General features: G+C 47.1%; 1 protein-coding gene across 1 annotated transcript in view; it reads left to right on the top strand.

The window, feature by feature from the left end:
- Window positions 1-11,287, top strand: part of RELB (RELB proto-oncogene, NF-kB subunit) — a 21,043-nt gene that overhangs the window by 5,234 nt on the left and 4,522 nt on the right. Inside the window, exons 3-7 of the mRNA XM_023535247.1 lie at window positions 4,378-4,535; window positions 6,007-6,098; window positions 6,287-6,418; window positions 7,888-7,992; window positions 9,447-9,528. Of these exons, the coding sequence (XP_023391015.1) occupies window positions 4,378-4,535; window positions 6,007-6,098; window positions 6,287-6,418; window positions 7,888-7,992; window positions 9,447-9,528 (569 nt within the window). The remainder of the gene's footprint in view (window positions 1-4,377; window positions 4,536-6,006; window positions 6,099-6,286; window positions 6,419-7,887; window positions 7,993-9,446; window positions 9,529-11,287) is intronic.

Below are 11,287 nucleotides of genomic sequence, written 5' to 3'. Positions count from 1 at the left end.
ATGGGGCAAGTGGTGTGTACTGAGGGACAGTCACAGCCCCTTATTTATCTTGAAGCATTTTGGTTGTTTTTCCAATTTCATAGGTGATTTTTTTTCAACTTCATGTTTCAACTTTTCCTTTTGAAAAAATTTAAACCTACATAAAATAGACAAGAATAGCACAATGAACACCTGTCCGCATTTTGCCACATTTTTTCGTGTCTCTTAGTATAGACATTTATGGAAGGATATTTTAAAGTTAGCCAGAGATATGACAGTACTTCATCCAAAATATTTTGGCGTGTATCTCTCGAGAACAAGTACATTTTTCTATAATGCAGGATCTATAGAATCACACCACTGTTATATCACACTCTAGAAACTTAATATTCATACAAGGATGTTATCTACCATTAAGTCCATATTCTAAGTATCCCAGTTATCCCCCAAAATATCCTTTATAGCTGTTGTTTTGTTGTTTGCTTGTTTAATATCCAGTCCAGGATCACGTGCTATGTTTGGTTGTCAGGTCTTCCTATGGCCTGAATGTTTGCATCCCCCCCAAAATTTATGTTGCAATCTTTACCCCCAGTGGGATGGTGTTAGGAGGTGAGGGCCTTTGGGAGGTGTTTAGATCGTGAGGGCAGAGCCCTCATGATTGGGATTGGGGCTTTTCTGAGGGACACCCCACAGAGCTTGCTTGCCCCTTGGACCATGTGAGGACGCAGCAGGAAGTTGGCAGTCTGCAACCCGGAAGAGGGCCTTCACCAGAACCTGACTATGATGGCCCTTGATCTTGGCCTTCCAGTGTACAGAACTGTGAGAAATTTCTATGATCAGCCACCCAGTTCATGGTATTTTATTACATCGGCACGATTGGACTAAGGCAGGTCTCTTTGGTGGCTTTCGATCTGGGTCGGTTCTCAGTCTGTCTTTGCATTTTGGGACGTGGTCCTTTGTGGAAGACAGGATGGATGTCCTGTTAGAATGTCCCACATTCCAGGTGTGTTGGCTGTCTCCAGATCAGATCGGGTTATTTGTTTTGGCGGGAATACCCCAGTGGTGATGCCGTGACCTGCTCAGCGTCTCTCCTCAAAGGACATGGGGTGGCAGTTTGTCCCAATATCAGTGAGGCTGAGTCAGAGTCCCTGGTTAGGGTGGTGTCTTAGTCTGCTTGGGCTGTCGTTACAGAATGCCATCGACTGGGTGGCTTGAACACAGAAATTTATTGTCTCACAGTTCTAGGGGGCTGAAAGTCCAAGACAGGTGTTGGCAGGGTGGCTGTCCTTCGACCTCTCCCCTTGGCCTGCAGATGGTCTTCCCTCTGTGTCACATTTGTCTGATGTCTTTTTGTCAAAATTACCTCTCCTTATAAGGACACGGGGCAGATTGGATCAGGGCCCACCCTAATAGTGTCATTTTTACTTAATCACCTCTTTAAGGGGTCTATCTCCAAATTCAGTCACATTCTGGGGTACTGGGGAGTAGGGATTTAAATATGAATTTTGAGGGACACAATTCAGCCCATGGGTCCAACTTCCCTCTCGTAATTAGTAAGTTATCTGTGGAGTGACACTTGGAGACTGTTTTCCCCAACTTTCTATTTCTAAGCCTTTCCAGGCAGTTATTTTGGCTTGGTGTCAGTTTCGATTTCAGAGAGTTAGATCAGTAAATGCCCAACAACAGAGGATGACCTGTTTCCGAATCTGGATTCAGGATTTTTAAGCCCCTCTTTTGCAGAAGGAAACCGAGGCTCAGAGAGGGTAAGTTACTCACTCGGGGGCACACAGCGAGTTTACTCTAGCAATGCCTGCTGTTTACTAAGCACCCCTGTGTGCCAGCTACTTAACAATACCCGTCTTCTGGTTGAGGATGGAAAGATCAGAGAGGTTTATCGCGCAGACGCCAGTAGTAGAGCCTGGATTTGGAACCAGGTCTGGCTCACTCCAAGTCCTAATGACTCATCCACGATCTTGTGTGACATCTCGAAGATGGAAGGCTTGCAGCCCTGCAGTCTTCGTGAATCCCCAGACTGTTGACCCTGAGCTCTTCAGAATCTCCTAATAGTATAGGAAGAAGCTGCTTAAATGGATGATTTTAATTCTATATGACTCAATGAAATTTATAGACAATATTACCTACCTCTTCTCATAATCATCCGTGGAGTTCACGATGCCCTAACTTTAGTATGGAGAGAGGTCAATAATACAGCCTCTGTAAACACATTTTATTTCAGTATGTAGATGCTTGGTCACAGCCCCAGGGAAGCGTGATGAAGGTGACAGTGGCTTTTGACCCTGTTAATGCAGTGGCCGCGAATGCAGCCTGACCCAAACTGGCAGAGTTGGTGACTTAAATGTCACACGCCCAGGGTTGCTATTGGTGATGGGATTTACCTAAACGGCGCACAACTCAGTCTAAATAGAATCTAGTCTTCCTTTGATTAACCATGGTGGTTTCAGTCCTTGCAAATTATGTGCATTTTAAAATTATTGGGAAAAATATTATATATGTAAAACAGTGCTAAGTTCTGGGCTCTGGTCATTTTCAACAGGTTTGTCACTAATGTGAATGTTGGCAGGACGTTCAGAAGTCAGGCAGGGCCTGTGTGGGACTGCCCCGGGTTTGCAAGCTGTATAACATCTCTGACCCTGTCTGCTGCCTCGTGACGGTCCTTATTGCAGTGTCAACCAAATGTCCAAATGTCCGCTAGAGGGCAGTATCACCCCACTGAATCCCACCGGTCCCCTCTATTTTTTTAAGCTTGGGATTTACAAGTTCAGAGCAGGCTTTGTAGGGTCTTTGATGCCAGCAGTGCCCAGAGGGGAACCCAAACAAGCCAAGTCGCTTTGTGGGCCCGGGCCCATCACCTAAAGAGGCTAGTTTTTACCTGCTGCCTCCTGTAGCTGTTGAACAGGAAGTCAGTCTCAGTTGCCCTAACTTCCATAATCAGGAATAAGGTGATGTCTCATAGCTTTTTAGATGTAGGCACCAAAATTTTCCCAATGTTTGATTAAAAACTAAAATTTTTTCTAGTTTTAAAACAGCGTTTTGTCGATGTATAATTGATATACAAAAAATGCATATATTTAATGTATGCATTCTTGATGAGTTTGGATGAAAAATGATAATCTACAGAAAAATTAAAAGAATAGTACAATTGAGCACCTGTGTACCCACCACCGATATTCACCAGTTGCCACATTTGCTGTACCTGTCGCTCGCTCTCCACACACACAAATACACACATGTTTTTGCTGAAAAATTTGCAGATGAGTTGTAGATATCATGCTATGTCACTTCTAGATACTTTAGTGTGCATCTCCTAAGAGTAAACTCCTTCATGGCTACAATACCTTTACTACCCTTAGGAAATTAATAGTATTCCATAATATCATCTAATATAGGGTCCATACTTAAATTTCCAGTCGTCCCCAAAGTGTGTTTTACAGTTGCTTCTTCCCCCTCTCTACCCAGGATCAGTCAAGAACCATATGTTGCGTTTCGTGGTCATGTCTTTAAGTTTTTAAAAATTGGGTTCTACTTAAATTATAGTTTATCTTAAATTGATATTAAGAATTATAATTAGTAAATTAAATTAAAATTTTAATACGATAATTAAAACTTTAATTGTAATTATTAAACATTTTTATTTTGATAATTAAATTGACTTTGAATATAAAGGTAATATAAATTTATGTTGACTTTATATATTAAGTTATGTTTTCTCTTTATAAATATCAAATTATAAGTGTACAGCTCTATGAATTTTTACATATATATACACTGTGGAACTACGAGCCAGATTAAAATCCATAATTTGTTTTCCTTTAAACCAAAATATAATTCCATCTTTTTATCGTCTTTCGTGACACTCACGTTTTTGACCTGGTGACCCACAATTTGTCTGGCGTTTCCTCACTATTAGGTTCAAATGACGCTCTTCTGGAGGGACCAGTCACAGTGGTGATGCTGTGTCTTTCCCGGCCAGCAGGGGGTGCCCAGTCATTTTGGCCCAGTATTGGTGAGGCTGACCTTGATCTCCTGGTTAAGGTGGTGTCCACCAGGTCTCTCCACTGCAAAGGAGCCTTTCTCCCCTCGTCACTGGTACTTGTCACTGGCACCAAGTAGGCCATGCTTGGAGATTCTGTGTGAATCCAACCTGTAAAAGTCTTAGTGGCCCAAGGGAGCGCATCGGTGGGGCGGCCGTCATGTTTTGAGGCCCCCCGGCCACCAGTGGGAAGCCTCAGGTTTAGGATCTCAGAGGGGTCTTCAGCCAACACCCTCCCATCATCCTGGGGGAGGGGGGTGGGGAGCTACCCAGGGAGGCCCCAGGGAGTTTGGATGTGTGCAGGTATCTGTGATGGGACCCCCAGAAGAACGCTTGTCTTCCTGTAGCTCCGGGACTGCGGAGGGCTGCGGGAGGTGGAGGTGACCGCGTGCCTGGTGTGGAAGGACTGGCCTCACCGAGTCCACCCCCACAGCCTCGTGGGGAAAGACTGCACCGACGGCGTCTGCAGAGTGCGGCTCCGGCCTCACGTCAGCCCCCGGCACAGGTACCCGACCCCTGACCCCTGGCCCCTGACCCCTGGAGATTCCCCAGGGAAACCTTAGGGCAACTGGCAGCTTGGCCGGACTCTCCCTGTCACATTTCCTAGACTGGGAAACGGAGGCCTGAGGCGGTGAAAGGTCTCGTCTCTCACAATAAGTTTATATTAAGAATTATAATTAATAAGTTAGTTTTAATTTACTTTTCACTGCCCACCCTTTCTGAACCTTTTAATTTTTTATGTATTAAAAACATAAATTACAAAGTGAGTCAGTTCTGGAGTCCAATCCCAGCCCTGCCGCTGGCTACCTGCTGTCCTTTGCCTCTCGGAGCCTCGGTGTCCTCTACAAAATGCCCCCACACATCCACACACAGTATATTTATCCCTGTTTCGTAGATACATCATACATAAATTTTTTAAATATTTTTTTATGCATAAAAAATTAAAAGGTTCAGAAAGGGTGGACAGTGAAAAATAAATTTCCTTCCATCTTAGGTCCTCTAGGTACCAGTGCCCCTTCCTGGAGGCAATTAAAAATGAGCTATGCATAGATATATTTTTTACATATGGATATAGTTTTTTATGCAAAGATTTTTTTTTTTATGCTTAGGTATATTCGTTTTCTCCTTTTAAATGGTAGCAGACACTCGTGCCTCACTTTTGTGTCCCGGCACATCGCAGAGATCGTTCCTATCAGAACATCTAGAGCTGCCCTGTCCTTTTTATTGGCTGTATAGTATTCCAATGTGTGGATATACACAGTAGTTTGAACAAGTCCTCTATTAATGGGCATCTACAGAGGTTCTAGTCTCCTGAGGCTCTACGACTGACTCTGCTGCAGTGAATGGCTTACATATAGGTCATTTTTTCTCTAGTTTAAGTTCTTAGAATTGAAATTCCTGGCTCTAAGTATATGCATATTTTTAGAGCTTTACACATTTACTAAGGGCAGAGATCTTTGTCTCTTGTTCTCTGCTATATCCCCCAGTGCCTAGCACATGCCTAGCACACAGTAGGTGCTCAGAAAATATTTGTGGAATGAATGAATACTGCCAGATTGTCCTCCGAGGTGTAATTGCTGGAGCACTTTACAGCCCCCCTGCCCCCAGCAATGGGTGAGAATGCCTGATTCTCCACAACCACACCAGCAGAGGGTATTAGCAAATGTTTTGATCTTCGCTGTTTGGATGAGTTAAAAAAAAAATTGGCCTCGCATTGGTGTTTAATTTGTAGTTTTCTTGTAAATGAGGTCAGCCTGTGTTGTCATGTGATAAAGATAAGGGGCGTTCCCCGGTTTTCTCAAGGGTCCTTGACATCCCCAAGGGGTTCAAACCCCAGATCCCACCACAGCTGGGAGCCCTGGGCAGGGGTGCTTCAGCCCCCGGAACTGTGAGCCCCGAGGCAGCATCCGCTGGAGCCCTCCATGGGGTAGGGCTACACCTGCCCTTTCCTGAGTACCTCCCTTCCCCACACGCAGCTTTAACAACCTGGGCATCCAGTGCGTGAGGAAGAAGGAGATCGAGGCCGCCATTGAGCGGAAGATCCAGCTCGGCATTGACCCCTACAACGGTGAGTCCCGGTCCCCGCGCCCGGCCTGATCCGCTTGTCCCCAAGGCCCCTCTTCCCTCTGCCCACCCCATCCCTTCGCCTTCTCTGGGCCCCACCATCTCCTCCAGTCCATCCCTTCTCTGTCCCTTGTCCCCCCACCAGGCTTTCCCCCCTTATCCTCACTCAGCCCTCCCACGTCTCTCCCCCAGCTGGGTCTCTGAAGAACCATCAGGAGGTGGACATGAACGTCGTGAGGATCTGCTTCCAGGCCTCTTACAGGGACCAGCAGGGACAGATGCGCCAGATGGACCCCGTGCTCTCTGAGCCTGTCTATGACAAGAGTGAGTCGAGGGTGCTGTGTCCATAGGATTATCTTGGGCCAGAAGCACCAGAAAGCCCCACATACAAAGACGTGAACCAGCAGGGAGTTTTTATATGTCTCAGTTATGAAGTCCGCTCCTGTGGTTTCAGCTGCTCGGCAGTGTGGGGGCTCTGGCTCAGCAGCTCTGTGATTCTCTTCGCTTTTCCCCTCATGGTCATGGGCTGGCTGCCACGGCTTCAGACAGCATGTCTGTACTCAAGGTAGGATGGGCAGTGTCACCCTGTATGCTGTACAGACTATAGACTGCCAGTCCCAGGGTTCAGCATTTACTATACGGGCCATGGAAACAGGGCCTCCTAGTGTAGAATGTCGACTTCACTGGGCAGTCTTAGGGAAGGGGCAGTGTGAGTAATACTATTTCTCTCTTTGATAAAACAATATATTTTCCAGAATTCCCCTAGTAGAATTCTGCTTATGTCTCGTTGGCCAGAACTTGGTCTCGTTGCCGCCACACCTAGTTACAAAGGAGTCTGGGAAAACAAGCATTTAGGATTCTGATCCTCTGTAGAGGGGTACAAACATGGAAGAGGGGACTGGAAATGGCTGGTAGGTTTTAGGCAGCCTACAGGGACGGCCCAGCATCCGAGTGGGGAAGGATGTTAATCCAGTGAGGGCTTTTATGGACGCAAGTGATGGAATCCCAATTCAAATGGGGCAAGGAGAAAAAAAAGAGAAACCTGCTCGTTCCATTGTCCTGTTCCACCCAGGTCTTCAGAGATGTCATTGGGATCTCTGTCTCCTCTCTCAGCCATGCTTCCTCATGTTAGAGTCATTCTTGCCAGCGCCTTCCACCGGGGGCAAAGTGACTGTGTGCGGCTTTCGGCTTATGTCCTACCAGTTTGGCACCTCTTCCCCGCTGGCAAAGAGAGCTTCTTTTACCGAATATTTTTGCTCAGAGTCCCAGGGCTGTCTCTCATTGGCCTGGCTTTGGTCATGTGCTCCTCTCTGACCAATCAATGGCCAGGAGGAGGTGATATTCTGATTGGCTGGGTCAGAGGCACATGGTCTCTGCAGAGCTAGGCCCTACCCAATCATTCCCATGGCTGAGGTGGCAGGGGGTGGTCCTCAAAGGAAAATTGGGGGGCTGTTAACAGAAGAAGGGCCAGGGCTGCTAAATGGGCAGAATGACAGGTGTCACTACAGATTTCAGGCCATTAACCCTCATCTAAGAATTGTTTCTGGCAGATGTGTGTCTCCCTTTTGGCCAGACACTCACCAGCCTCAGCTCCAGGACTTGTGATTGTCCATTAACCTCTCTTGTCTGAGGATCTTCATTTTTTGTCCGGACCGATGGTTCCAGGAGGGTCAGGCTTCTCCATTTCCCGCCTTTCCACAGCACAGTTGGGCCCCCACGGGGTACCTGTTAAGGACTTGATGACCGAATCCTCATTTTTTCTAAATATACCTCTTACTCTGGCTCCTTCCCAGAGTCCACAAACACGTCCGAGCTGCGGATTTGCCGAATCAACAAGGAGAGTGGGCCGTGCACGGGTGGCGAGGAGCTCTACTTGCTGTGTGACAAGGTGCAGAAAGGTGAGGGGCCTTGGGCAGTGCGTGTGAAGGGGAGTCTGGTGGCTTGCAGCGTTAGCCAGGGAGCCCAGGAGGGTGAGAGGGTGACGAGACCCTGGCTAACCCTCACAGTGGGGCAGAAGGATCCAGAACTCGGTTTGGAAGTGGGGCACAGTTGATTGGTTCCTTCGCTCAGCAAGTCACACCCACTCTCTCATTCATGTACAAAGACAGAGGGGCCATTCGTGGTGGCCCACGCTGGGTGCCAGGCAGGCCTTGCCATCACGAGCTCAGTGTCATGGAGTTGCACAAGTAAAGGCTTTATGATGCTTGTGATCAGAGCTGCGGATGAAGAAGGCAGAGCATGTCTGCTCAATTGTCCCTTCTTCCAATAGGGTTTAAAACCTTTCACCCAGGAGTACCCCTCCATAAGGGCGCAAGAGGAAGCCTTCTCTTTTACTGTGTATTTCTTTTCTGCCTCCTTTTGCATTTCTTAACATGTCACTCTACTACAAATGACATCACCAACAGTAATAAAAAGCTAGTATTTCTCTCGCTATATGCCATCGTTCGTTAGATCATCTCATCACCTAGTAATTCTATGAGGTAGAGCCTTTCGTTATAATACACATTTTACAAATGAGGAAACTGAGACACAGAAAGGTTAAGTAACTTGCTCAAGGTCACACAGCTAGGCAGGAAGAGACAGGATTTGAACCCAGGCAGTCTGTGCCATTCATCATTTCTTCTAAGAGGAAAAATAATAAAGAGAGTTGAAAAAAAATTGGGAAGATGATGAAAAAGTAATATTTGGAGAAAAATAATACAGAGAAAAGGGATAGAGAAGAATGGCTTGTGGGGGGGCTGTTGTGGGGCACAGTTTTACTTAGAGGGACCGTGAAGGACCCCTCTCAGGAGATGATTTTGAAGCCGGGAAAGATCTATGTGGCTGTCTGGGGAAGCGTATTCCAGCAGCGGGAACAGCAAGTGCAAAGGCCCTGAGGCAGAAGCCATCCTGGGTGTTGGTGGGACAGCAAGGCCATGGGGTAAGAGGGCAGCGAGCGGGGACGGGAGTGTGGGAACCTGCCACCGCCCCAAGGACCCCCCGTCCTTTCTCAGGTTGTGTGATTATATAGTTAACATCTGTTTCCCCCACTGAGCCACAAGGACAGGACCTGGCACTGCCTGGGTGAGCAGCTGTGTCCCCAGAACCACCCAGTCCGGGGCCAACCACACATGAGGTTCTCAGGAAAAAACTTTTGTTACTAATTCCTCTTTTTTTTTTGGCTACAAGCTTCACTCTTAAAAAAAGCAAACAAACAGTTAAAGTATTTTAAAGTGTCCTGTTCAGTGGCATTTATTATAGTCACAGCGTTGTGCCTCCACCACTATCTAGTTTCAGAATAATTTCATCACCTCAACAGGAAACCCCGTACCCATTAATTAAGTAGGCACCCCCCCATTCCCTCCTCCTCCAGGCCCTGGAAACCACGAATCTGTTTTCTGTCTCTGTGCATTCGCCTCTTCTGGACATTTCGTATCCATGGAATCCTGTAATACGTGACCTTGTATGTCTGCCTTCATTCCCTCACATAATGTTTTCAAGGTTTGTCCATATGGTAGCACGTGTCAGTGCTTCGTTCCTTTTTATGGCCATGTAATAGTCCATGATATGGATCTCCCACACTTTGTTATTCGTTCATCTGTTGATGAGCATTTAGGTAGTTTCCACCTTTTGGCTACTCTGAATAGGGCTGCTGTGAACATTATTTGTTTGAACATCTGTCTTCACCTAGGAGTCGGAGGTTCTTATAAAACCTCGAATGAATGAGCAGATGGTTATTGGTGGCTCCTCTGTGCTGGGCCCTGTGCTGGGCAGTGCTGGGACACAGCAGTGACAGACCGGCCCAGGACCTGCCCTCACAGGCCTCTCAGTTCAGTGAGAAGTAAGGAAAGGTACAAATTACCAGTGTGGGGAATACCGAGAGGGAAGAAGACCGGGGGCTGAGATCGAACTACAGGAAGACCAGACGCAGTCTAGGCATCTGGGAAGGCTTCCTAGGGGTGGTGACATTTGAGCTGACATCTGAGGAAGATCAAGGAGATTGTTAAGGGTCTGGGACTTGGGGCCAGGGCAGGGAAACTGCTCCAGGTGTGGATAAATGACTAGAGGCAGGTGTGACTCCTGTTCCGTCATTTATTCACTGGCCGATCTCAAGCAGGTGACCTCCCCACCTGAGCCTCCATTCCATCATCCCTAAAATGAGTCACCGGTTGGATGACATGGGATCCCAATTACCTGAGAAGAACACTGCAAAGAGCTGGCATTTATTGAAGATTTTCTGAGTGCCAGGCCTGGAGCGAGTACTTTGTGTAATGCTAACGGGAACACTCATACTTAACGTGGATTGAGCACCTATTATATACTAAGCCCTCGTCTAAGCTTCTTACATGGCGCGACTTAGTTAATCCTCCTAAACTCCTGTGAAATAGATGCTGTGATTTTTCCTGTTAAGTGAGGAAATCAGGCCTTGAGGTATCAGATAACTTCTCATGCCCTAGCAGAGCTGGTGGTGCAGTGCCTTCGCCGGCTTGGGTTCCCATGTTGGCTCCACCACCTGCTGGCTGTGTGACCTTGGACAAGCAACTTTACCTCTCTGTGCCTTTGTTTCCTCCTCTATCTCATGGGGCTCTGAAAAGTACCTTCTTCATAGGGTTTTTGTGTGACTTAGAGGCAATTTGTGTGTGTCCGACACATATAGTCTCAGTATGCAGTGTAAGTGTGACGAGGGAGGTTGTGTGATAAGACAAGAAAAAGAAATAGCCGGCAGAGTAGCACACCGATTCCTGGCTATTCCCCACCAGCCGTGTGACCTTGGGTAAGTCTCTTAACCCCTCCATGCCTCAGTTTCCCCATCTCTAAAGTGGGTATGTAGAAAATAATTAACAATTCAGATCTGAAACTTATCCTTTGAAAGGCTGCTTATAAGATCGGCCCTTGGCTGGCTTCTGGGAACTTGTATTTTGAGAGAGTCCCCACCACTCCCTGACTGATAAGCGGGAGTCGCTGTGCCTAAACTGTTTGTACAAATAATGTGGTTTCTGCAGAGCACCTGCCCTCCTTTGGGAAGTCTGGATTTTGGTATGTGCCGGGCAGAGGGTGCTTAGGTGACCAGCCCCAAAGAAAAACCCTGGGCTCTGAGTCTCCAGGGCGCTTCCTTGAGAGACAGCATTTCACGTGTGTTGTCACAGTTTGTTACGGGGGGAACTGGCATGTCCTCTACGACCTCACTAGGAGGGGACTCTTGGAAGCTTGAGC

The sequence above is a fragment of the Pteropus vampyrus genome, unplaced genomic scaffold, assembly GCF_000151845.1.
Source record: "Pteropus vampyrus isolate Shadow unplaced genomic scaffold, Pvam_2.0 Scaffold138, whole genome shotgun sequence".
NCBI lineage: Eukaryota > Metazoa > Chordata > Mammalia > Chiroptera > Pteropodidae > Pteropus > Pteropus vampyrus.
This window is presented reverse-complemented; position numbering and strand designations above follow the sequence as displayed.